The 23,522-nt window shown below is 38.2% G+C and overlaps 1 protein-coding gene across 4 annotated transcripts in view; it reads right to left on the bottom strand.

The window, feature by feature from the left end:
- Positions 1 to 552: 552 nt before the first annotated feature.
- LOC144297671 (C-type lectin domain family 9 member A-like) overlaps positions 553 to 23,522 on the bottom strand; it is a 44,399-nt gene continuing 21,429 nt past the window's right edge. For all 4 annotated transcript variants that reach the window (XM_077871876.1, XM_077871879.1, XM_077871878.1 and 1 more), the window contains 6 exons: positions 21,971 to 22,067; positions 21,617 to 21,700; positions 16,292 to 16,399; positions 15,578 to 15,729; positions 3,886 to 3,992; positions 553 to 1,080 (listed from right to left, as the gene is read on the bottom strand). In XM_077871876.1, the coding sequence (XP_077728002.1) occupies positions 960 to 1,080; positions 3,886 to 3,992; positions 15,578 to 15,729; positions 16,292 to 16,399; positions 21,617 to 21,700; positions 21,971 to 22,067 (669 nt within the window). In that variant the 3' untranslated portion in view covers positions 553 to 959. The remainder of the gene's footprint in view (positions 1,081 to 3,885; positions 3,993 to 15,577; positions 15,730 to 16,291; positions 16,400 to 21,616; positions 21,701 to 21,970; positions 22,068 to 23,522) is intronic.

Below are 23,522 nucleotides of genomic sequence, written 5' to 3'. Positions count from 1 at the left end.
GCTAGAGACTTACACTGTATATATATATGCTTTGTGGTAAATGATCCTGTACTAAATGCTATTCGTTACAACATTTTCCTACAATTTTAAAATTCTAAGACAAACCTAAATATCTATCGGAAATAAAACTGGTAGATAAATTTGATACATCCTTTTAATGTAACATTTTCAGCTGCTTACAAACAGCAACACAGCTCTTTTGGTATTGATATGGAGCAAACTGCAGGGTATGTTTTTAAACAAAAATGTAAAGGAGTAATACTATTGTTTGCAGTTATGTAACATTTTTGTTTGGCAAATAGCATGCATATAGCTGTGCTTTCCTAGAATATCTCTGGAATACAATCTAAACTAGTTACATGTTTGCCTCTGAGAAGGGAACTAGGTGAATAACGAACAAAATAGGTTAAGAGAATTTGTTCATTTTGTATCTCTTATATTTTGAACAATGTGAATGTATTAATTACCTATTTGTATCAAGATCATCTCATTATTTTTTATTTATTTTTTTAAGATTTATTTTTATTTATTTATGATAGACATAGAGAGAGAGAGAGGCAGAGACACAGGCAGAGGGAGAAGCAGGCTCCATGCACCGGGAGCCTGACGCGGGACTCGATCCCGGGACTCCAGGATCGCGCCCTGGGCCAAAGGCAGGCGCCAAACCGCTGAGCCACCCAGGGATCCCCTCATTATTTTTTTAATGTAGAATCTTTTACTCAATCAAAATCAATTTATTTGACTTTCTCTGATTTAATAGTTCTTGAATTCCAAAACAATACATTTATTTTTTTGGATATGTAATTTCCTAAAACCTTTGTGTTTTAACCTTGCTGAGGAAGGTTTGAAAACCCTTAATAAATCATGCATAAAGGACTAATTTGAGTAAATACTCTAAGCTTTCCCCCTAGTAGCTGTTAAAGAATGAAAATATTACAACTTCTATGATAGTAATTATTTTAAGGGACAGTGAACTCCTTTTCACAAATGTAAGGAAAGTGTTTACTACAATCAGCAGTAAAAATAGTTGATGACTTGAGATGTCCGCATTTTACATCCAGCAAACTCTGTTGGAAATTCCTGCATCAGAAAATATATTTATTTTAGAAAGTCATCTCAGGCAAAATTTATCACAAATTTAAAACATGTATAATTATTTGAATGGACATACAATGCTTGTGGGAGACATATAGCTGTAAGATTATAAAGTTATTGTAACTAAAACTAATGGAAATGTTGCCAATGGACAATTGGAGAAAGGGAAGAAGTTGAAAGGGTAGTATAGACTGGGATGTATACATGAGTGAGACATGTAAAACTTGAAAAATTCTTCTTCTAAGATTCCTGAAACTTCTAGGAAGTGACCAAATACAATAAAATAATTATGTGACACATTGTAACTGCACATAAAATTTTTTTCAGGTTTCTATGATTCATATTAATGTGCACAGAGTGTGCATTTCCAACACTAGCCTCACTTTGGCATAGAAAGTATTAAATGCATTTAAAACAAGATGTACTTTTCCCCGCTCAGCCTAATGTCTTCCACAACAAACAAATCATTAAAATTTTGTGAAATTGGGCAATGATAATAAGGTATTGGATTTTAAATTTGGGGGCTAAGCTACAGTTCATAGAAAAAAAAATGTTAGAAGTTTTAATTTCCCTCCAAATGTTCATGCATATCTCTGATGGGAAGTAGTAATTTCAAGTAGTAAAATTGTCAGTGAAAAACTCACCAATCTTTTAAAATCTGTTATTATTTGAGTAGTACTTCTTTTTAAAGGATTCCATTAACCTACCTGTTCCTTCATGGTTTTCCTTCTGTATCTTGAAGCACTTTACTCTATAATGATTTCTGGTTATCCTCATCTCCCCACTATCTTATCATTATCTTAAACATTTGGGTGTCCAAAGTTCAGGCCTTCAATTTCCTGAGAATCACTTCCACTCTCTTATTTAACACACTGTCTATGCACTACTCTGTGCAACATCTGCATTCCCAGCATAGACCTCTCACTTGAATTTCATAATCATATATCACAATGGCCTATGTGAAACCCCATATATAGTTAAATGTTTAATATATTTGTTAAATTATACCTAAAACTGAATTCCAAATATGCCATATTAACATTAATATCAGCATCATTCTTACAACTTCTAGACCAAAAGCCTTGGAGGCATCCCTGATTGGTCTCTCTCACACATCTTTGAAAGAAGTGTGGAATCTGGCCACTTTATACTAGCACCAACCCTAGCAATCTTCGTCAAGCCACCACATCTCACCTGGATGAGTCCAACACATTCTGAGGTAGGCTCCTGTGTCCCCATATACTCCCTGAACCCTCCCCAAAATAACACACACCATCTAATCTCAACAGAATGTACAGAGGGAGTCTCTAAACCAGGAAGCCTTCGCTTTTGTCACTCCTCTGCTCAAAACCCTCTAATAGCTTCGCATTGCCCCCATAAAAAATCCAAGTTCTTAGACTTTTCTCATGTCCTACACGCTCTCACCATCATTGTCTCTCTGACCTACATCTCTTCCTCCTTATTCACTTTGCTCCAGCATCACAGGCCCTCTTGCTATTCCCTCAAGCATGCTAAATACACTCCTACCTCAGAGTCTGCAACAGCTGTGTCTACTGCTAGGATGCTCTCCCATCAGGTAATCCACAGGGCTTGCTCATTCAAGATACTGTGCAAACATCATTTCTCAAGGACTCTGTCTCTGACCATTCCATTTAAAAGAGTGAAATCTCTTCCTCTTACTTTCATATACAAAAGTCCCTATGATATAGCTAACGTAAGAAACTTCCCGACACTCCATAGTATTTATCTTCTTCTAATGTGCCACGTAATTTACTTGACATATTTGGTTTGTCCTCAGTCATCCCCACCAGCACTATCATGCCTGCATTAGGATGGATTATCTAGGGCAGCCCAGGTGGCCCAGTGGTTTAGCACCGCCTTCAGCCCAGGGCCTGATCGTGGAGACCCGGGATTGAGTCCCACATTGGCTCCCCGCATGGAGCCTGCTTCTCCTTCTGCCTGTGTCTCCGCCTCTCTCTCTCTCTCTCTCTCTCTCTCTCTCATAAATAAATAAATAAAATATTTTTTTTAAAAAAAGAATGTATTATCTATAAGAGGAGAATACTGTTGCATGTTTTATATTCATCAATGTAACTTCAATGGCTAGAATAGTGCCTGGCATATTGCAGGCAATCAATAAACAGCATGGTAATTAGCCCATGTCTCTCATACTGCCCGTCATGCTACCTAGATTTAGTTAGATCATTTTCTTCATTTTATAAACTAGTTTCCTGGACATCAACCAACAAATCGATGGGATTTAATCAATGGGAGAGAGGACTGCCATATATTATGTGCACTTGGGTGAAATAATAGCATAAAAGACACTAAGTGACCACATAAGATTACTAAAGGATGTATTGGAAAATGCTCTTTTTTTTTTTTTTAGTTCCTAAATGATACCAAATAAAGAGGTACAAGTTTCACTGACAGAGACATCTGGGTTTAGATACAACTTTTCTTTCCTTGTTATATTTTTACCATTTCCTGCAAGCATACCAGTGAACATACCAGTATCAGAGAACATACAAGAGAAGGATACAAAAACAAAATATCACTTTACTGTTTGCAAGGACCTTCCATTAAAGAACATGAGAATAAATAATGCTCTTTAGGTCTCTTTGAGGCCTGAGATTTGCATTTGATTGCCTATCTAAGAAGCGATATCAAGTGGAATTAAAGATGTTCATTCCCTAAGTCCCCTAAAATCCTTTCTTCTTCTTGACCTATAATCTACCAGGCAGTTCCTGAGGACGAAAGGGAGTGAGAAAACTGTGAAATGAAACTTACACCCTCTGAGATAGATGTGTGCCATCCAGCCATTGCCAGGGGTGCTTAGCTCCTGCTTTAAATAATCCAATCCAATAATTGTATTTTATTTTTGATTGAATGAAGCGCTGTGGGAAAATTAGAATTATTAGTAATATTCATAGCAGTAATCAAGGATTCATGAATACTGGATATTTTTATCTTCAAATGCTGGTATGCTAAATGGAGGAGGCAAACTACTTTCTCCATGGTGTAGAGAAGAAATGGAAATGGAAAGGACAAAATCACTCAACTTTTTATGACTGAATGAAAGATATCCAGAAAGGGATATGATGGCCTTAAAAGAATCTCCACCTATGATAAACTAGATAGGTAAATATGATTCCACTAAACCTAGAACTTCTCTCTCCCTCAAATAAAGTGAAAAAACAAGGTTCAATCTGGAGATATCTGCAATAATCTGAAGGACAGATATTTCTGTAAAACAATAAGAAAATTATCCAATAAGAAAAAATGGACAAAACATAAGATCATATTTCAAATAAATAAAGCATATTGCTAATAAATTTTGAAAGATTCTAAGAGAATCTTAGATCAGGAAAATGCAAATCAAAACCACAAGGATAGGGGATCCCTGGATGTCTCAGCAGTTTAGTGCCTGCCTTCTGCCCAGGGTGTGTCCTGGAGTCCTGGGATCAAGTCTCACATCAGGCTCCCTGCATGGAGCTTGCTTCTCTCTCTGCCTATGTCTCTGTCTCTGTCTCTCTCTCTCTCTCTGTGTCTCTCATGAATAAATAAATAAAATCTTTTTTAAAAACCCACAAGGATATATTTTACAACTAAAGCAATTATAGTGAAAGGGTTATGGGGAAAGGAGATAAAATGAGTGGGAAAAATCAGAGAGAGTGACAAAACATGAAAGACTAATTCTGGGAAACAAACAAAGGGTAGTGGAAGGGGAGGTGGGCAGGGGGATGGGGTGACTGGGTGACGGGCACTGAAGGGAGAACTTGACGGGATGAGCACTGGATTATACTATATGTTGGAAAATCAAACTCCAATAAAAAATATACCCCAAAAAAGCCATTATTTAGTTCATCTGTTTTTTATAGGTAAAAGTGATTAATTTATATTACTATTTCAATAAGAATTTTATTTTATTTCTTTTTTAAAAACAGGCAGAGGGAGAAGCGGGCTTCATTCAGGGAGCCTGACACAGGACTCAATCCCAGGTCTCCAGGATCAAGCCCTGGACTGCAGGCAGCACTAAACCGCTGAGCCACGCAGGCTGCCCATAAGAATTTTATAAACAAGAGAACCTAAAGGTTGGGTTTTTGGAGGGTAGTTTTTTTCTTGGTTTCTTTGCTTTTTTTGTTTGTTGGTTTTTTATGTAAGCTCTACACTCAACATGGGGCTTAAACTCTCAACTCTTGAGATCAAGTCATCAGTCATGCTCCACTGACTAAGCCAGCAGGTACCCCCGAATGTTGTGGAGATTTTTTGTTTTTTGTTTTTTCCAAACATAGAGCTTTTAATTCATTCTTCATAAGATACTACTAGAAGTAGCATTGCTAGGACAAAATAGTGTAACTAAAATTCAGTGCCTAAATGGAATCTTTAGAGGGAAATCTACAGAATCAAATCAATTGACTTTATGGTCCTAAACTTTATAAGGAATGGCAAATATGATTTAGATTGTCTATTCTAGAAAAGAGATGCTTCCTCTGTCATTCTGGATTGTAAGTAAAATAAAAATCCATTAAAAAAATCAATCCAGCTATATTCAATATCTACTTTCATTCTTTTTCCTATGGCTATTCATGAAAGTACAATGTGAATTACCTCTTTAGATTGCTCACACCATTGAAGGAAGTTTTTCTTTGCCCTGTATTAGCTCTGAGAAGTTATATAGCGAACCATCTAATATATATTAAAATGTGATGGTGTAACACACACAATAAAAAGACTGAAAATCAGTCCATGGCACACACAGCAGAGCAATTTCTCTTGTTCATTGTTTAAAACAATGAATCTTGAGGGGCAAGATGGCAGGAGAGTAGGGTCCCCAAATCACCTGTCTCCACCAAATTACCTAGAAAACCTTCAAATTATCCTGAAAATCTATGAATTCGGCCTGAGAATTAAAGAGAGAACACCTGGAATGCTACAGTGAGAAGAGTTCGCGCTTCTATCAAGGTAGGAAGACGGGGAAAAAGAAGTAAAGAAACAAAAGGCCTCCAAGGGGGAGGGGCCCCGCGAGGAGCCGGGCTGAGGCCGGGGCGAGTGTCCCCAGGACAGGAGAGCCCCGTCCCGGAGACACAGGAGCTGCACCGACCTTCCCGGGTGGAAAGGGGCTCGCAGGGAGGTGGAGCAGGACCCAGGAGGGCGGGGATGCCCTCGGGCTCCCGGGGACACTAACAGACACCTGCGCCCCGGGAGAGTGCGCCGAGCTCCCTAAGGGCTGCAGCGCGCACGGCGGGACCCGGAGCAGCTCGGGGGGCTCGGGGGCGGCTCCACGGAGGGGGCTGCGGGGCGGAAGCAGCTCCGGGGGGCTCGGGGGCGGCTCCCCGGAGGAGGCTGCGGGGCGGGAGCAGCTCGGGGGCGGCTCCGCGGAGGAGGCTGCGGGGCGGGAGAAGCTCGGGGGGGCTCGGGGGCGGCTCCGCGGAGGGGGCTGCGGGGCGGGAGCAGTTGGGGGGGCTCGGGGACGGCTCCGCGGAGGGGGCTGCGGGGCGGGAGCAGCTCGGGGGGCTCGGGGGGCTCGGGGGCGGCTCCGCGGAGGGAGCTGCGGGGCGGGAGCAGCTCTGGGGATCGGGGGCGGCTCCGCGGAGGGGGCTGCGAGGCGGGAGCGCGAATCCACCAGCGCAGGCTCCGGAGCACAGGGCGCCGGGACACAGCCCAGGATCCGGCCTCCCCGGGACAGGCAGAGGCCTGGAGGGCCCAGGACAGCAAAGACGCTCCTGCCCCGAGCTGAGCAGATCAGCGGCCCCGCCCGGAGCCTCCAGGCCCTGCAGACGGAGAGCTCCGGAGCTACTGCGGGGGCTGAATCCAGGGCTCCAGAGCTGGCCCCGCCACTGGGGCTGTTGCTCCTGGGGCCTCACGGGGTAAACAACCCCCACTGAGCTCTGCACCAGGCAGGGGCACAGCAGCTCCCCCAAGTGCTAACACCTGAAAATCAGGACAACAGACCCCTCCCGCAGAAGACCAGCTGGACGGACAAGTTCCAGGGGAAGTCAAGGGACTTAAAGTATACAGAATCAGAAGATACTCCCCCGTGGTTCTTTTTTTCTTTTTTTGTTGTTGTTTTGTTTTGTCTGTTTTGCTTTTTGATTTGTTTCCTTCCCCCACCCCTTTTTTTCCTTTCTTTTTCTTTCTCTTTTTCTTCTTTTTTTAATTTTTTTTCTTCCTTTTTTTCCCTCCTTCTCTTTTCTTTCCTTCTTTCTCTCCTCTCTTTTTCCCCTTTTCCCAATACAACTTGCTTTTGGCCACTCTGTACTGAGCAAAATGACTACAAGGAAAACCTCACCTCAAAAGAAAGAATCAGAAACAGTCCTCTCTCCCACAGTTACAAAATCTGGATTACAATTCAATGTCAGAAAGCCAATTCAGAAGCACTATTATACAGCTACTGGTGGCTCTAGATAAAAGCATAAAGGACTCAAGAGACTTCATGACTGCAGAATTTAGAGCTAATCAGGCAGAAATTAAAAATCAATTGAATGAGATGCAATCCAAACTAGAAGTCCTAACGACAAGGGTTAATGAGGTGGAAGAACGAGTGAGTAACATAGAAGACAAGTTGATAGCAAAGAGGGAAACTGATGAAAAAAGAGACAAACAATTAAAAGACCATGAAGATAGATTAAGGGAAATAAATGAGAGCCTGAGGAAGAAAAACCTACGTTTAATTGGTGTTCCCGAGGGCGCCGAAAGGGCCAGAGGGCCAGAATATGTATTTGAACAAATTCTAGCTGAAAACTTTCCTAATCTGGGGAGGGAAACAGGCATTCAGATCCAGGAAATAGAGAGATTCCCCCCTAAAATCAATAAAAACCGTTCAACACCTCGACATTTAATACTGAAGCTTGCAAATTCCAAAGATAAAGAGAAGATCCTTAAAGCAGCAAGAGACAAGAAATCCCTGACTTTTATGGGGAGGAGTATTAGGGTAACAGCAGACCTCTCCACAGAGACCTGGCAGGCCAGAAAGGGCTGGCAGGATATTTTCAGGGTCCTAAATGAGAAGAACATGCAACCAAGAATACTTTATCCAGCAAGGCTCTCATTCAAAATGGAAGGAGAGATAAAGAGCTTCCAAGACAGGCAGCAACTGAAAGAATATGTGACCTCCAAAACAGCTCTGCAAGAAATTTTAAGGGGGACTCTTAAAATTCCCATTTAAGAAGAAGTTCAGGGAAACAATCCACAAAAACAAGGACTGAATAGATATCATGATGACACTAAACTCATATCTCTCAATAGTAACTTTGAACATGAACGGGCTTAATGACCCCATCAAAAGGCAGAGGGTTTCAGACTGGATAAAAAAAAGCAGGACCCATCTATTTGCTGTCTACAAGAGACTTATTTTAGACAGAAGGACACCTACTGCCTGAAAATAAGAGGTTGGAGAACCATTTACCATTCGAATGGTCCTCAAAAGAAAGCAGGGGTAGCCATCCTTATATCAGATAAACTAAAATTTACCCCGAAGACTGTAGTGAGAGATGAAGAGGGACACTGTATCATACTTGAAGGATCTATCCAAAAGAGGACTTAAAATCCTCAATATATATGCCCCGAATGTGGGAGCTGCCAAATATATAAATCAATTATTAACCAAAGTGAAGAAATACTTAGATAATAATACACTTATACTTGGTGACTTCAATCTAGCTCTTTCTATACTCGATAGGTCTTCTAAGCACATCTCCAAAGAAACGAGAGCTTTAAATGATACACTGGACCAGATGGATTTCACAGATATCTACAGAACTTTACATCCAAACTCAACTGAATACACATTCTTCTCAAGTGCACATAGAACTTTCCCCAGAATAGACCACATACTGGGACACAAATCGGGTCTGAACTGATACCAAAAGATTGGGATCGTCCCCTGCATATTCTCAGACCATAATGCCTTGAAATTAGAACTAAATCACATCAAGAAGTTTGGAAGGACCTCAAACACGTGGAGGTTATGGACCATCCTGCTAAAAGATAAAAGGGTCAACCAGAATATTAAGGAAGAATTAAAAAGATTCGTGGAAATTAATGAGAATGAAGATACAACCGTTCAAAATCTTTGGGATGCAGCAAAAGCAGTCCTAAGGGGGAAATACATCGCAATACAAGCATCCATTCAAAAACTGGAAAGAACTCAAATACAAAAGCTAACCTTACACATAAAGGAACTAGAGAAAAAACAGCAAATAGATCCTACACCCAGCAGAAGAAGGTAGTTAATAAAGATTCGAGCAGAACTCAACGAAATCGAGACCAGAAGAACTGTGGAACAGATCAACAGAACCAGGAGTTGGTTCTTTGACAGAATTAATAAGATAGATAAACCATTACCCAGCCTTATTAAAAAGAAGAGAGAGAAGACTCAAATTAATAAAATCATGAATGAGAAAGGAGAGATCACTACCAACACCAAGGAAATACAAACGATTTTAAAAACATATTATGAACAGCTATACGCCAATAAATTAGGCAATCTAGAAGAAATCGACTCATTCCTGGAAAGCCACAAACTACCAAAACTGGAACAGGAAGAAATAGAAAACCTGAACAGGCCAATAACCAGGGAGGAAATTGAAGCAATCATCAAAAACCTCCCAAGACACGAAAGTCCAGGGCCAGATGGCTTCCCAGGGGAATTCTATCAAACGTTTAAAGAAGAAACCATACCTATTCTCCTAAAGCTGTTTGGAAAGATAGAAAGAGATGGAGTACTTCCAAATTCGTTCTATGAAGCCAGCATCACCTTAATTCCAAAGCCAGACAAAGACCCCGCCAAAAAGGAGAATTACACACCAATATCCCTGATGAACATGGATGCAAAAATTCTCAACAAGATACTGGCCAATAGGATCCAACAGTACATTAAGAAAATTATTCACCATGACCAAGTAGGATTTATCCCTGGGACACAAGGCTGGTTCAACACCCGTAAAACAATCAATGTGATTCATCATATCAGCAAGAGAAAAACCAAGAACCATATGATCCTCACATTGGATGCAGAGAAAGCATTTGACAAAATACAGCATCCATTCCTGATCAAAACTCTTCAGAGTGTAGGGATAGAGGGAACATTCCTCGACATCTTAAAAGCCATCTATGAAAAGCCCACAGCAAATATCATTCTCAATGGGGAAGCACTAGGAGCCTTTCCCCTAAGATCAGGAACAAGACAGGGATGTCCACTCTCACCACTGCTGTTCAACATAGTACTGGAAGTCCTAGCCTCAGCAATCAGACAACAAAAAGACATTAAAGGCATTCAAATTGGCAAAGAAGAAGTCAAACTCTCCCTCTTCGCCGATGACATGATACTCTACATAGAAAACCCAAAAGTCTCCACCCCAAGATTGCTAGAACTCATACAGCAATTCGGTAGCGTGGCAGGATACAAAATCAATGCCCAGAAGTCAGTGGCATTTCTATACACTAACAATGAGACTGAAGAAAGAGAAATTAAGGAGTCAATCCCATTTACAATTGCACCCAAAAGCATAAGATACCTAGGAATAAACCTCACCAAAGATGTAAAGGATCTATACCCTCAAAACTATAGAACACTTCTGAAAGAAATTGAGGAAGACACAAAGAGATGGAAAAATATTCCATGCTCATGGATTGGCAGAATTAATATTGTGAAAATGTCAATGTTACCCAGGGCAATTTACACGTTTAATGCAATCCCTATCAAAATACCATGGACTTTCTTCAGAGAGTTAGAACAAATTATTTTAAGATTTGTGTGGAATCAGAAAAGACCCCGAATAGCCAGGGAAATTTTAAAAAAGAAAACCATATCTGGGGGCATCACAATGCCAGATTTCAGGTTGTACTACAAAGCTGTGGTCATCAAGACAGTGTGGTACTGGCACAAAAACAGACACATAGATCAGTGGAACAGAATAGAGAATCCAGAAGTGGACCCTGAACTTTATGGGCAACTAATATTCGATAAAGGAGGAAAGACTATCCATTGGAAGAAAGACAGTCTCTTCAATAAATGGTGCTGGGAAAATTGGACATCCACATGCAGAAGAATGAAACTAGACCACTCTCTCTCACCATACACAAAGATAAACTCAAAATGGATGAAAGATCTAAATGTGAGACAAGATTCCATCAAAATCCTAGAGAAGAACACAGGCAACACCCTTTTTGAACTCGGCCATAGTAACTTCTTGCAAGATACATCCACGAAGGCAAAAGAAACAAAAGCAAAAATGAACTATTGGGACTTCATCAAGATAAGAAGCTTTTGCACAGCAAAGGATACAGTCAACAAAACTCAAAGACAACCTACAGAATGGGAGAAGATATTTGCAAATGACATATCAGATAAAGGGCTAGTTTCCAAGATCTATAAAGAACTTATTAAACTCAACACCAAAGAAACAAACAATCCAATCATGAAATGGGCAAAAGACATGAACAGAAATCTCACAGAGGAAGACATACACATGGCCAACATGCATATGAGAAAATGCTCTGCATCACTTGCTATCAGGGAAATACAAATGAAAACTACAATGAGATACCACCTCACACCAGTGAGAATGGGGAAAATTAACAAGGCAGGAAACAACAAATGTTGGAGAGGATGCGGAGAAAAGGGAACCCTCTTACACTGTTGGTGGGACTGTGAACTGGTGCAGCCACTCTGGAAAACTGTGTGGAGGTTCCTCAAACAGTTAAAAATAGACCTGCCCTACGACCCAGCAATTGCACTGTTGGGGATTTACCCCAAAGATACAAATGCAATGAAACGCCGGGACACCTGCACCCCGATGTTTCTAGCAGCAATGGCCACGATAGCCAAACTGTGGAAGGAGCCTCGGTGTCCAACGAAAGATGAATGGATAAAGAAGATGTGGTTTATGTATACAATGGAATATTACTCAGCTATTAGAAATGACAAATACCCACCATTTGCTTCAACGTGGATGGAACTGGAGGGTATTATGCTGAGTGAAGTAAGTCAGTCGGAGAAGGACAAACATTATATGTTCTCATTCATTTGGGGAATATAAATAATAGTGAAAGGGAAAATAAGGGAAGGGAGAAGAAATGTGTGGGAAATATCAGAAAGGGAGACAGAACGTAAAGACTGCTAACTCTGGGAAATGAACTAGGGGTGGTAGAAGGGGAGGAGGGCGGGGGGTGGGAGTGAATGGGTGACGGGCACTGGGTGTTATTCTGTATGTTAGTAAATTGAACACCAATAAAAAAATAAATAAAAAAAAACTATAGAACACTTCTGAAAGAAATTGAGGAAGACACAAAGAGATGGAAAAATATTCCATGCTCTTGGATTGGCAGAATTAATATTGTGAAAATGTCAATGTTACCCAGGGCAATTTACACGTTTAATGCAATCCCTATCAAAATACCATGGACTTTCTTCAGAGAGTTAGAACAAATTATTTTAAGATTTGTGTGGAATCAGAAAAGACCCCGAATAGCCAGGGGAATTTTAAAAAAGAGAACCATATCTGGGGGTATCACAATGCCAGATTTCAGGTTGTACTACAAAGCTGTGGTCATCAAGACAGTGTGGTACTGGCACAAAAACAGACATATAGATCAGTGGAACAGAATAGAGAACCCAGAAATGGACCCTGATCTTTATGGTCAACTAATATTCGATAAAGGAAGAAAGACTATCCATTGGAAGAAAGACAGTCTCTTCAATAAATGGTGCTGGGAAAATTGGACATCCACATGCAGAAGAATGAAACTAGACCACTCTCTTTCACCATACACAAAGATAAACTCAAAGTGGATGAAAGATCTAAATGTGAGACAAGATTCCATCAAAATCCTAGAGAAGAACACAGGCAACACCCTTTTTGAACTCGGCCACAGTAACTTCTTGCAAGATACATCCACGAAGGCAAAAGAAACAAAAGCAAAAATGAACTATTGGGACTTCATCAAGATAAGAAGCTTTTGCACAGCAAAGGATACAGTCAACAAAACTCAAAGACAACCTACAGAATGGGAGAAGATATTTGCAAATGACATATCAGATAAAGGGCTAGTTTCCAAGATCTATAAAGAACTTATTAAACTCAACACCAAAGAAACAAACAATCCAATCATGAAATGGGCAAAAGACATGAACAGAAATCTCACAGAGGAAGACATAGACATGGCCAACATGCACATGAGAAAATACTCTGCATCACTTGCCATCAGGGAAATACAAATCAAAACCACAATGAGATACCACCTCACACCAGCGAGAATGGGGCAAATTAACAAGGCAAGAAACAACAAATGTTGGAGAGGATGCGGAGAAAAGGGAACCCTCTTACACTGTTGGTGGGAATGTGAACTGGTGCAGCCACTCTGGAAAACTGTGTGGAGGTTCCTCAAACAGTTAAAAATAGACCTGCCCTACGACCCAGCAATTGCACTGTTGGGGATTTACCCCAAAGATACAAATGTAATGAAACGCCGGGACACCTGCACCCCGATGTTTATAGCAGCAATGGCCACGACAGCCAAACTGTGGAAGAAGCCTCGGTGTCCAACGAAAGATGAATGGATAAAGAAGATGTGGTCTATGTATACAATGGAATATTACTCAGCTATTAGAAATGACAAATACCCACCATTTGCTTCAACGTGGATGGAACTGGAGGGTATTATGCTGAGTGAAGTAAGTCAGTAGGAGAATGACAAACATTATATGTTCTCATTCATGTGAGGAATATAAATAATAGTGAAAGGGAATATAAGGGAAGGGAGAAGAAATGTGTGGGAAATATCAGAAAGGGAGACAGAACGTAAAGACTGCTAACTCTGGGAAACGAACTAGGGGTGGTAGAAGGGGAGAAGGGCGGGGGGTGGGAGTGAATGGGTGATGGGCACTGGGGGTTATTCTGTATGTTAGTAAATTGAACACCAATAAAAAATAAATTAAAAAAAAAGAATGAAACTAGACCACTCTCTTTCACCATACACAAAGATAAACTCAAAATGGATGAAAGATCTAAATGTGAGACAAGAGTCCATCAAAATCCTAAAGAACACAGGCAACACCCTTTTTGAACTCGGCCACAGTAACTTCTTGCAAGATACATCCACGAAGGCAAAAGAAACAAAAGCAAAAATGAACTATTGGGACTTCATCAAGATAAGAAGCTTTTGCACAGCAAAGGATACAGTCAACAAAACTCAAAGACAACCTACAGAATGGGAGAAGATATTTGCAAATGACGTATCAGATAAAGGGCTAGTTTCCAAGATCTATAAAGAACTTATTAAGCTCAACACCAAAGAAACAAACAATCCAATCATGAAATGGGCAAAAGACATAAAGAGAAATCTCACAGAGGAAGACATAGACATGGCCAACATGCACATGAGAAAATGCTCTGCATCACTTGCCATCAGGGAAATACAAATCAAAACCACCATGAGATACCACCTCACACCAGTGAGAATGGGGCAAATTAACAAGGCAGGAAACAACAAATGTTGGAGAGGATGCAGAGAAAAGGGAACCCTCTTACGCTGTTGGTGGGAATGTGAACTGGTGCAGCCACTCTGGAAAACTGTGTGGAGGTTCCTCAAACAGTTAAAATAGACCTGCCCTACGACTCAGCAATTGCACTGTTGGGGATTTACCCCAAAGATACAAATGCAATGAAACGCCGGGACACCTGCACCCCGATGTTTCTAGCAGCAATGTCCACAATAGCCAAACTGTGGAAGGAGCCTCAGTGTCCATCGAAAGATGAATGGATAAAGAAGATGTGGTTTATGTATACAATGGAATATTCCTCAGCCATTAGAAATGACAAATACCCACCATTTGCTTCAACGTGGATGGAACTGGAGGGTATTATGCTGAGTGAAGTAAGTCAGTCGGAGAAGGACAAACATTATATGTTCTCATTCATGTGAGGAATATAAATAATAGTGAAAGGGAATATAAGGGAAGGGAGAAGAAATGTGTGGGAAATATCAGAAAGGGAGACAGAACGTAAAGACTGCTAACTCTGGGAAACGAACTAGGGGTGGTAGAAGGGGAGGAGGTCGGGGGGTTGGAGTGATTGGGTGACGGGCACTGGGGGTTATTCTGTATGTTGGTAAATTGAACACCAATAAAAAAGCAAAATAAAATAAAACAATGAATCTTGGGGTGCCTAGGTGACTCAGTCGGTTAAGCATCCAACTCTTGATTGCAGCTAAAGTCTTGGTCTCTGGCTTATGAGTTCAAGCCCCATATGGGCTCTAGACTGATTGGATCCTACTTTTAAAATACATAAATAAATAAAATAGTGGTTCTTCTAGGTCTCTGTTACCCCTGTGTCTCCTCTCAAGAGAAATTTATATCAATTAACAAGTGCTTCAAAATAAAGTGGCCAAATAACATTGGAAGAAAGTTGAAACAATTATCCTAATAAAGACATAAGACTTCTTATAAAGCATTTACTTAAGTTGAATAAAGTAGACATACCTGCTCCTCTTTATTATCAATCTTAATGAGACTAGAATGTAGGCCTTGGCATGACTTCTTACTCCTCTCCCAAGTTTTCTCTTCTTTTGAAAAATAGTAACAGCTTTTTCCACAGCAGTACCAATTTTCTTGAAATGAGTCATAGTCTTTATCTTGAAAACAAAAGCCACAATGGTTCTCAACCACAAGACCACTTAGAGAACTGCCCTTTCCACATATTTCTTGCTTGCTGCAGACCAATGTTCAAAAAATCAGCATTTCCCCCACTTCCCAAAAGTCTAATGTTGGGAAGAGCTCTTTGGCCAAATTGTGGTACCAGGGACTATCTCTGAACAGACTTCAGATCATTGTTATGATTACACTGAGAAATCTTGACTTCTCGAGGACAAATATACTGCAACAACATGGAGTAGATATCCTCCTCGCAGGAAGAAATCCACCAAAGTGAATATACAGATATGGTGTTAATTCCAAGGGATCTATTTTGGGGGAAAATTCATTCATGAACATAAATTACTCAATCAAATCAACATGAGTTTGTGAAAGTCAAGAGTTCATTTAGCTATAATAAAGAAAATAGATTTGATTTTTTAAAAAAGTACCTGACAAAGTACAACAGAAAGTTTTAAAATTATATCTTGAAATGGGACAGAGGGGATAATTCTTTAAAAAGAATCCATCTGTAAACTATCACTGTAGGTATTCAGTACATACCTATGATAGGTGGTAAAATTGAGTGATCTTCAACTTCTACAAAGGAAACATTTTTTTCTTTTGTGTCCTTCATATCTTGCATTGTGTGTCCAGAACACCTCTGAAAAACTTAAATCCATATTATAAAATTAAGGTCATGAATGCCTTTAATAGATCATATTATGCTCACTCTAATTCTAAATGGCATAGTGAATGTTGTTGACTAAATGAAATTACAATCAGACAATGTTAGTCTAAAATGTGTGGGAAATATCAGAAAGGGAGACAGAACGTAAAGACTGCTAACTCTGGGAAACGAACTAGGGGTGGTGGAAGGGGAGAAGGGCGGGGGGTGGGAGTGAATGGGTGACGGGCACTGGGGGTTATTCTGTATGTTAGTAAATTGAACACCAATAAAAAATAAATTAAAAAAAATAAAAAATAAAAATAAAAAAAATAAAATAGTTTGAAGTGTCACAGAATAAAACAGAATTTTACATAAAAATGTAACTTGCTATGTATTATTTTTAAGTATATAAAAGATATAAAACATATAAGCATATAAGTCAGAAAATATAAACTTGAAATAAAACATTAACTAGCTTCTATGCCATCTACTCTTCAAATAAATATATTAAAGTTGGTGAAATTTTGTATTTAGTATTTATTTAGCATTTAGTATTCACATGTAAAGCCAAATACAGTGATTTCGCTCTCCTCTAGGATAAGCTTATAATGGATTCATTGAATTTACATGGAGCAAGAGCTCAGATGGTTCCTTCTAATATGCAAAAGGAAAGTTAAAAATCTCTGAAACAGTAGTGTCTTGCCAAAGCTCACAAAAAAATGTAAAAGCATGAAGTATACTGCTTTGTGTGTGAACATTAAAAGAAAAATGCTTTAATTTTGTTACACAGCTGAGAAGAATAATTTTCAATTCTATTACTGCTCACCATCATTCAACTAAGTTCTATTGAATGTCTATTTGACAAAATCCAATAATATCAATTGCACAGTCTCTTAATTTACTCAATTGCAATAAATGCAATTACTGCTTCAATTCAGTCACCCATTCCAATGTTCGTATATTGGATCTGAATTAAGAAGACATATTAAGACCTCTAGTACCTAAATACTATTATTTCTGTGACTAACCAATTCCCTTGTCCTTTCGTTTCTGTCTATCCAAGGACACAGGGTACAGAACTAATCTTGGAAGGACCTCCAAGAACTTTGCAACATAGTCTTTAAAATAACAACTTAAAATAGCCAACTTCATTGGGGCACCTGGCTGGTTCAATCTGTAGAGCATGTGACTCTTGATCTCAGGGTCATGAGTTCAAGGCCCACATTGAGTGTGGAGCCCACTTAAAAATTTAAAAAAATTAAAAAAATATGAAAATGCCCAACTTCAAAATACTCTTGTCATTCACCATCTCAACTTCACACAAGCTTCTGAAAGTCAGATTCAAAAGAATCACAAAACTGTACACATATGGTTTAATGCTGACCAACAGTTATCTTTCTCATCACTAGTGCACCTCAACATTACACAGTGTTAATTACATAGTTATTAACACTCTTCTCAATTCAACAGCTATTTCCAGTATTTATACTTTTCCTAAATTTTCTAGTGCACCTCCTTGACTCTCCCTCTCAGATGGCCTCATCTGCTATTTCACAAAGAAACAGTCACTGGTAACTATACATTCCTCCCCAACTTCCCTCTTTTCCTCCTATAAATATACAGGCATCCCTCACTCCATCTCAGAAAAAAAAAAAATGCTTCTCGTTGAACAAGTCTGAAACTCTCATCCCTACTGAGGATTTCATCTTCTACTGAATCTTTGGTGATTGTGATCTCCTACTATTATATTTCTCCCTTGAGCGCTCAACATTTTCCTTCTCATGGTTCCCATCTCTTGGATATACTCATCTCCAGTAAATTCTCCCACAAAATTTCCTGTCTTCTTTCATATTTTTTATAACAGAACTGTTTTCCTAACTCTTAGATTAGGGATAGCATAAGATTGTTCATAATACTTCATCCATGAAACACTCTCAACATTACTCTCAGAGCTTCTATTTACTTTTTATTTAGCTGATTTGTTAGCCATCCAGAATTTTAGCTAGTACTTTAACCATTACATTTATCTACTTTTTTAAAAAAAGATTTTAGTTATTTATTTGACAGAGAGGGAGAGAGCATAAGGAGGCAGAGCAGCAGACAGAGACAGAGGGAGAAAGAGAAGAAAAATCCGCCTAAGTAGGAAGCCTGATGTGGGACTCCATCCCAGGACCCTGGGCTCATGACCTGGGCTGAAGGCAGATGCTTAACTGACCAAACCACTCAGATGCCCCTTCATTTATCTATGTTGATATTTCATTTCATCCCATCTTTGTACCTCTCTCAAACAGTGTAGCTAAAACTCATTACAATCACCCCCTTGATATTATTAACTCTTTATGTATTTTCTGGAATAATACAATTTATTTTGTTTTTAACTATTTAAGTTTATTTTTAAAAGTATGATGATATACAAGAAATTATGTGATTTTGCTCTTTTTTCATTTCATATTATTTTGCTAAGATTTGTCCACATTGCTGTGTGTCATTGTAGTTTGTTTTGACAAACTACATAAAGTCCATTGGTAAATAAATTGCAGAGACTTCATTTGCTCTGCCATTAATGATCATCTGCATAGTTTTGAGATTTTAGATATGGAGAATGGCACTGCTAAATACAGTCCTGAAGTTGTGCATTTCTGTTCCTGTGCAAGTGTATCTGTTGGATATATACTTAGAGTGAGAAAAATTGACTCATGTTCAGCTTTAGGAGATAATAACAAACTGACAAAGTGCTATGTGAGTTTCTAGTTCCTTTACAATGTATGAGATCATGTAGATCCTTATACTTTTAATACTTGATAATTTTTTTGCTTAGCCATAATTTAAAAAAATAATTTTCTGTATTCACTGCCTCTGCTTCCTAATGTTTGAAGTTTTAGCCATTGCAATCAGGCTTTGACCATACCCACCATTCCACTGAATCTACTTTAGAAAATGTGATTAGTGACCTCTCTCTTGCTAAATTTAATAAAAATAGTGTTGGCGATTATTTTACTTGATTTTCATCTACTATTTGGAACCCATGACTATCTTTAGCCTCCTTTCCATATAATGCCATAATGTTTTGGATTCCCTCCTACTTATTTAACCAAAGCATCACTGTTTTTCACTGTTTACTCATCTTCCACTTTCTTCTAAAAACTGGTTTATCCTAAGGATCATCCTCTCACCCTTGGTCTTCTAGCATAATCTACTCTTCCTGGTTCTACAAGGTAGAACATGGTCTAGCTTATGCTTTCTTCTATTTTTTTTTATCAATACATGTTAGACTAATTGATGAAACCACAATCAATTCATATCTTTACTAGGCATCTCTCTTGATTTCCAGACTTTTAAAACTATCTTATATGTGCTGATGGTTTTACCTACCGCCAAAACTCACTCTAGAAGACTCATACCAATCTAATTCTTCCTGGTCATCTCACTGGTATGCCACAAGCTCCTCACTCTTCACAATTATTACCACACACACACACACACACACACACATACACACACACACACCAATTCATACCTAATGTTCCTCTTGTTCTTACTATAACATTTAGTGGAATATATTTGCCAAAGTGCATAGCCTGATGTCAAATGGTATCACTGATTTACTTGTATCCCTTCCACAATCAATAACAGGCATATCCTAACAATTCTACATGTTAAAATTTCTCACATATGGTCCCTATGCTTCATTACTTCTTTCATGACACTAATTCATTCTAAATAATCCTGATTCCTGAAATATCCTCCTATCTGATCCCCCTCACCCACTTTCCAGTCTATTCAGATTGACCTTTCCAAAATTCCTATCTGTTCAGGGGACATGAATCATGTTTTTTCTTTGTGAAAATCTTCCAACAGTTTCTTTTGTTTTTAGAACAAATCTAACATTTCTTAAAATGATATTAAAATTATCATAAATTACATACCTAGCAAAACGTATTTCTAGCTACTTCTTTTATTTTCCCAGAAACCTAATTTTTCTAACACATCAATATGTTCTTTTTTTTTTTTTTTAAATTTATTTGTGATAGTCACAGAGAGAGAGAGAGAGAGAGAGAGAGAGAGAATGAGGCAGAGGGAGAAGCAGGCTCCATGCACCGAGAGCCCGACGTGGGATTCGATCCCGGGTCTCCAGGATCGCGCCCTGGGCCAAAGGCAGGCGCCAAACCGCTGCGCCACCCAGGGATCCCTGTTCTTTTGTTCATGTTGTTTTTGCCGAGATGACTCTTCTCTACCCTGAGCTTCCTGATTAAGTCCTATCTAGTCTAATATAATAGATAATATCAATTACTATATCCTGGAGGAAAGCTTTCTTGACCTCCACATGGAATATCCAATCCTTATGATATCTTCATACCATTGTCCCAGCACTAATAATATATATTTTAAAAACTGCTCATTTAAAAAAAATCTTCCCTTTAAACTGAGTTCATGAGAGCTGATTTTTAAAATTCTTTTATCTTTAGTTCCATACAGAGTTCCTGAGCCAAAATTATGTTGAATGAATGAACCAAGGAATTAATAAACATCAAGGAAAAGATATTAGAAGTATTGTATACATATTTGTAGAAATTGAGATGAAATATATAGAAAGTGATATACAAAACAGACCAACTTGATATTCCTCCATGATTTAAGCAATATTGTATTATGATAGGGAATGTAATAATCAGGGCAACTGGGTGGCTCAGATAGTTAAGTGTCTGCCTTTGTCTAAGGTCATGATCCCAGGGTCCTGGGGATCAAGCCCCACATCAGGCTCCCTGCTCAGTAGGAAATCTGCTTCTCCCTCTACCTCTCCCCCAGCTTGTGCTCTCTCTCTCTCACTCTCTTTCAAATAAATAAATAAAATAAAATCTTTTTTAAAAAGGGTGTAGTATTCAAATAAAAATTTTTCCAATTCTCTGATTATATGGAAAACCTCGTTCTATATAAAATATAAGGTTGAATATATATATGTAAGCCTCACTGTACATTTCAGCCAAATTTTGTGCCATTACAACTATTATATACCCTAATTTGTGTAGCATAAAAAATAAGTGTTAGCAAAATAATAAAAATCATCATCATCAATATTATCATCGACACCATCATGATTATTAGCATTTCTATAGGACTTTGTGATTTACAAAGGCTCTGAAGAAATTCAGTTTTTATAACATCTCATTTATCATTTTGGCTCATTTTTCTTATAAGAACTGTGTATGCCCAATACTCACACATAGATCCTAAGACTGTGATTGCCAGCAGGAGGAAAAAACATATAACTCCTAGGATTAATGCAACCATATGCCATGGAAATTCTGTACAAATCAGAAAGCAAAATATAGAGTAAATATTGAGCATAGCAAAACCCCTGGAATTAGAACGAAATGGAAATTCATTCTAGAATTTAAAATGAATGTCACTATTCACTGTGATAATAAATCTTACATTTAATATATCCGTTGATATATAAAGAGCCAGACATAAAATATCAAATACATATAGACATGATTATCATGATTTCACTTTTTCTTATCTGACTTCATAATGTTCTCAGAAAACAAGAAAACAACCTGAAAAACCTTTACCTCTCCTTTTACCCACTGGATGTCTTTTGTCCTGTTTCCTTGAATAGGGTAATTTCAGCTTTGCATATACCAGTCTGTCCTCACTCACTTTTGAAGTCTGCAGGCAAAGAACACAGTTCAAATCCTATGCAATGTTCATAAGGCATAAAAATATTCATCATAAAGTATCAAGGACAGCTAAATAAATGCTAAGCATGATAAACATGATAATCTAAAATAGCAAATTTAAGTAAATATCTCGGAATATTAGGAAGAAAATTGTTTTCAACTTCTCTTTGTAATGCCTTACAACAATGATCCTACACTATTAAATAAAGGTCCATTACTGTTTATGGACATGATATGCTAACTTTCACTGTTTTTTAAAATAATTGAATTCATTGCCAAAATTTTAAAATGTATATTATATTCCAAACTCATCTAAAAATCTAGATTTATACCATCTTTGAAAAATTATGTTTGATCACTTAGTGTCTGTTTTATGCTCAAAAGGGCAGTATTTTGACAACAAAAAGAGTCACTCCCTCTTTAGTAATACACACGCAAATTTGACAAACACCGTACCCGCCACATTGTTGTCGGACCCCATTCATTCATTCACATGAACTTCATAGTCACTGGGTCATGACTCCATTTCAGAGTGTGAGAAAAATGTGGAAATCATGGGGTTCAAGGAAAGGGAGTTTAGGAAGTAATATTAAATGAGGGAGGAATGACTTGTCATTCTAACAACAATGCTGCGCAGTGGTGATCTCTTTTCTATTTGTAGATGGAAGAAAACAGTCTCCAAAACAAGTAATATATATAAATATATATTTAGTTAAAGTATGTATATTATATATATAGCTTATATATGTTTATCCAAATAATGATCCTTCACTTACACTTAACTTATATAAACAATACTTTCCAAAAAATACTTAATAAATTCTCTCCACTAAAATATAAATATGTAGCGATTAAAGAAGAGAAAGCATTTTTCCCAAAAGAATATTTTTGTTAAGTGTAGAAAGACTATATAACTGTTCTTCCTAAATAGATTTGATTCTTGAGTTTTAAAAATATCTAATATTTCATCATTTAATTGCTTTATAACTTCACGAAACTTGATTTGAACCATCACCTAATACATATCTAATATGTAAAGACACTGCCATTTGTTTTTAATAAATATTCTCTCTGCCAAAGTGCCAGATCATAAGGTAAATTTTGTCTCGAGGTCATGTTTTCCTAGGTAGCCAGTTTCTGTTTAGTTGTATTTTAACTGCATATCTGTATAACAAACTAACAAGAAAAGAAATTTGCAAATATAAAACTAGATTTATTTTGATAGAAAATAATCTTATTCTCAAGGCATCAAACTTTTGTATTACATTTAACTGAAAGATAAGAGAATTTAGCCTTTGGATAATTAATTGCTAACTGGTTAGGTAGCACCCATAGAGATAAGGTGGAAAAAAACACAGACTTATGTTGTCTAAAAAAGAATTAAGTATCCCTTAAAATATTTAAAGATTAAAGAAATCATATTCTGCATAGGAAATATTTTGAC

Source organism: Canis aureus, chromosome 25 (assembly GCF_053574225.1).
Source record: "Canis aureus isolate CA01 chromosome 25, VMU_Caureus_v.1.0, whole genome shotgun sequence".
NCBI classification, from domain to species: domain Eukaryota; kingdom Metazoa; phylum Chordata; class Mammalia; order Carnivora; family Canidae; genus Canis; species Canis aureus.
The sequence above is the reverse complement of the archived record's forward strand: the minus strand, read 5'-3'. Positions and strand labels throughout refer to the sequence as shown.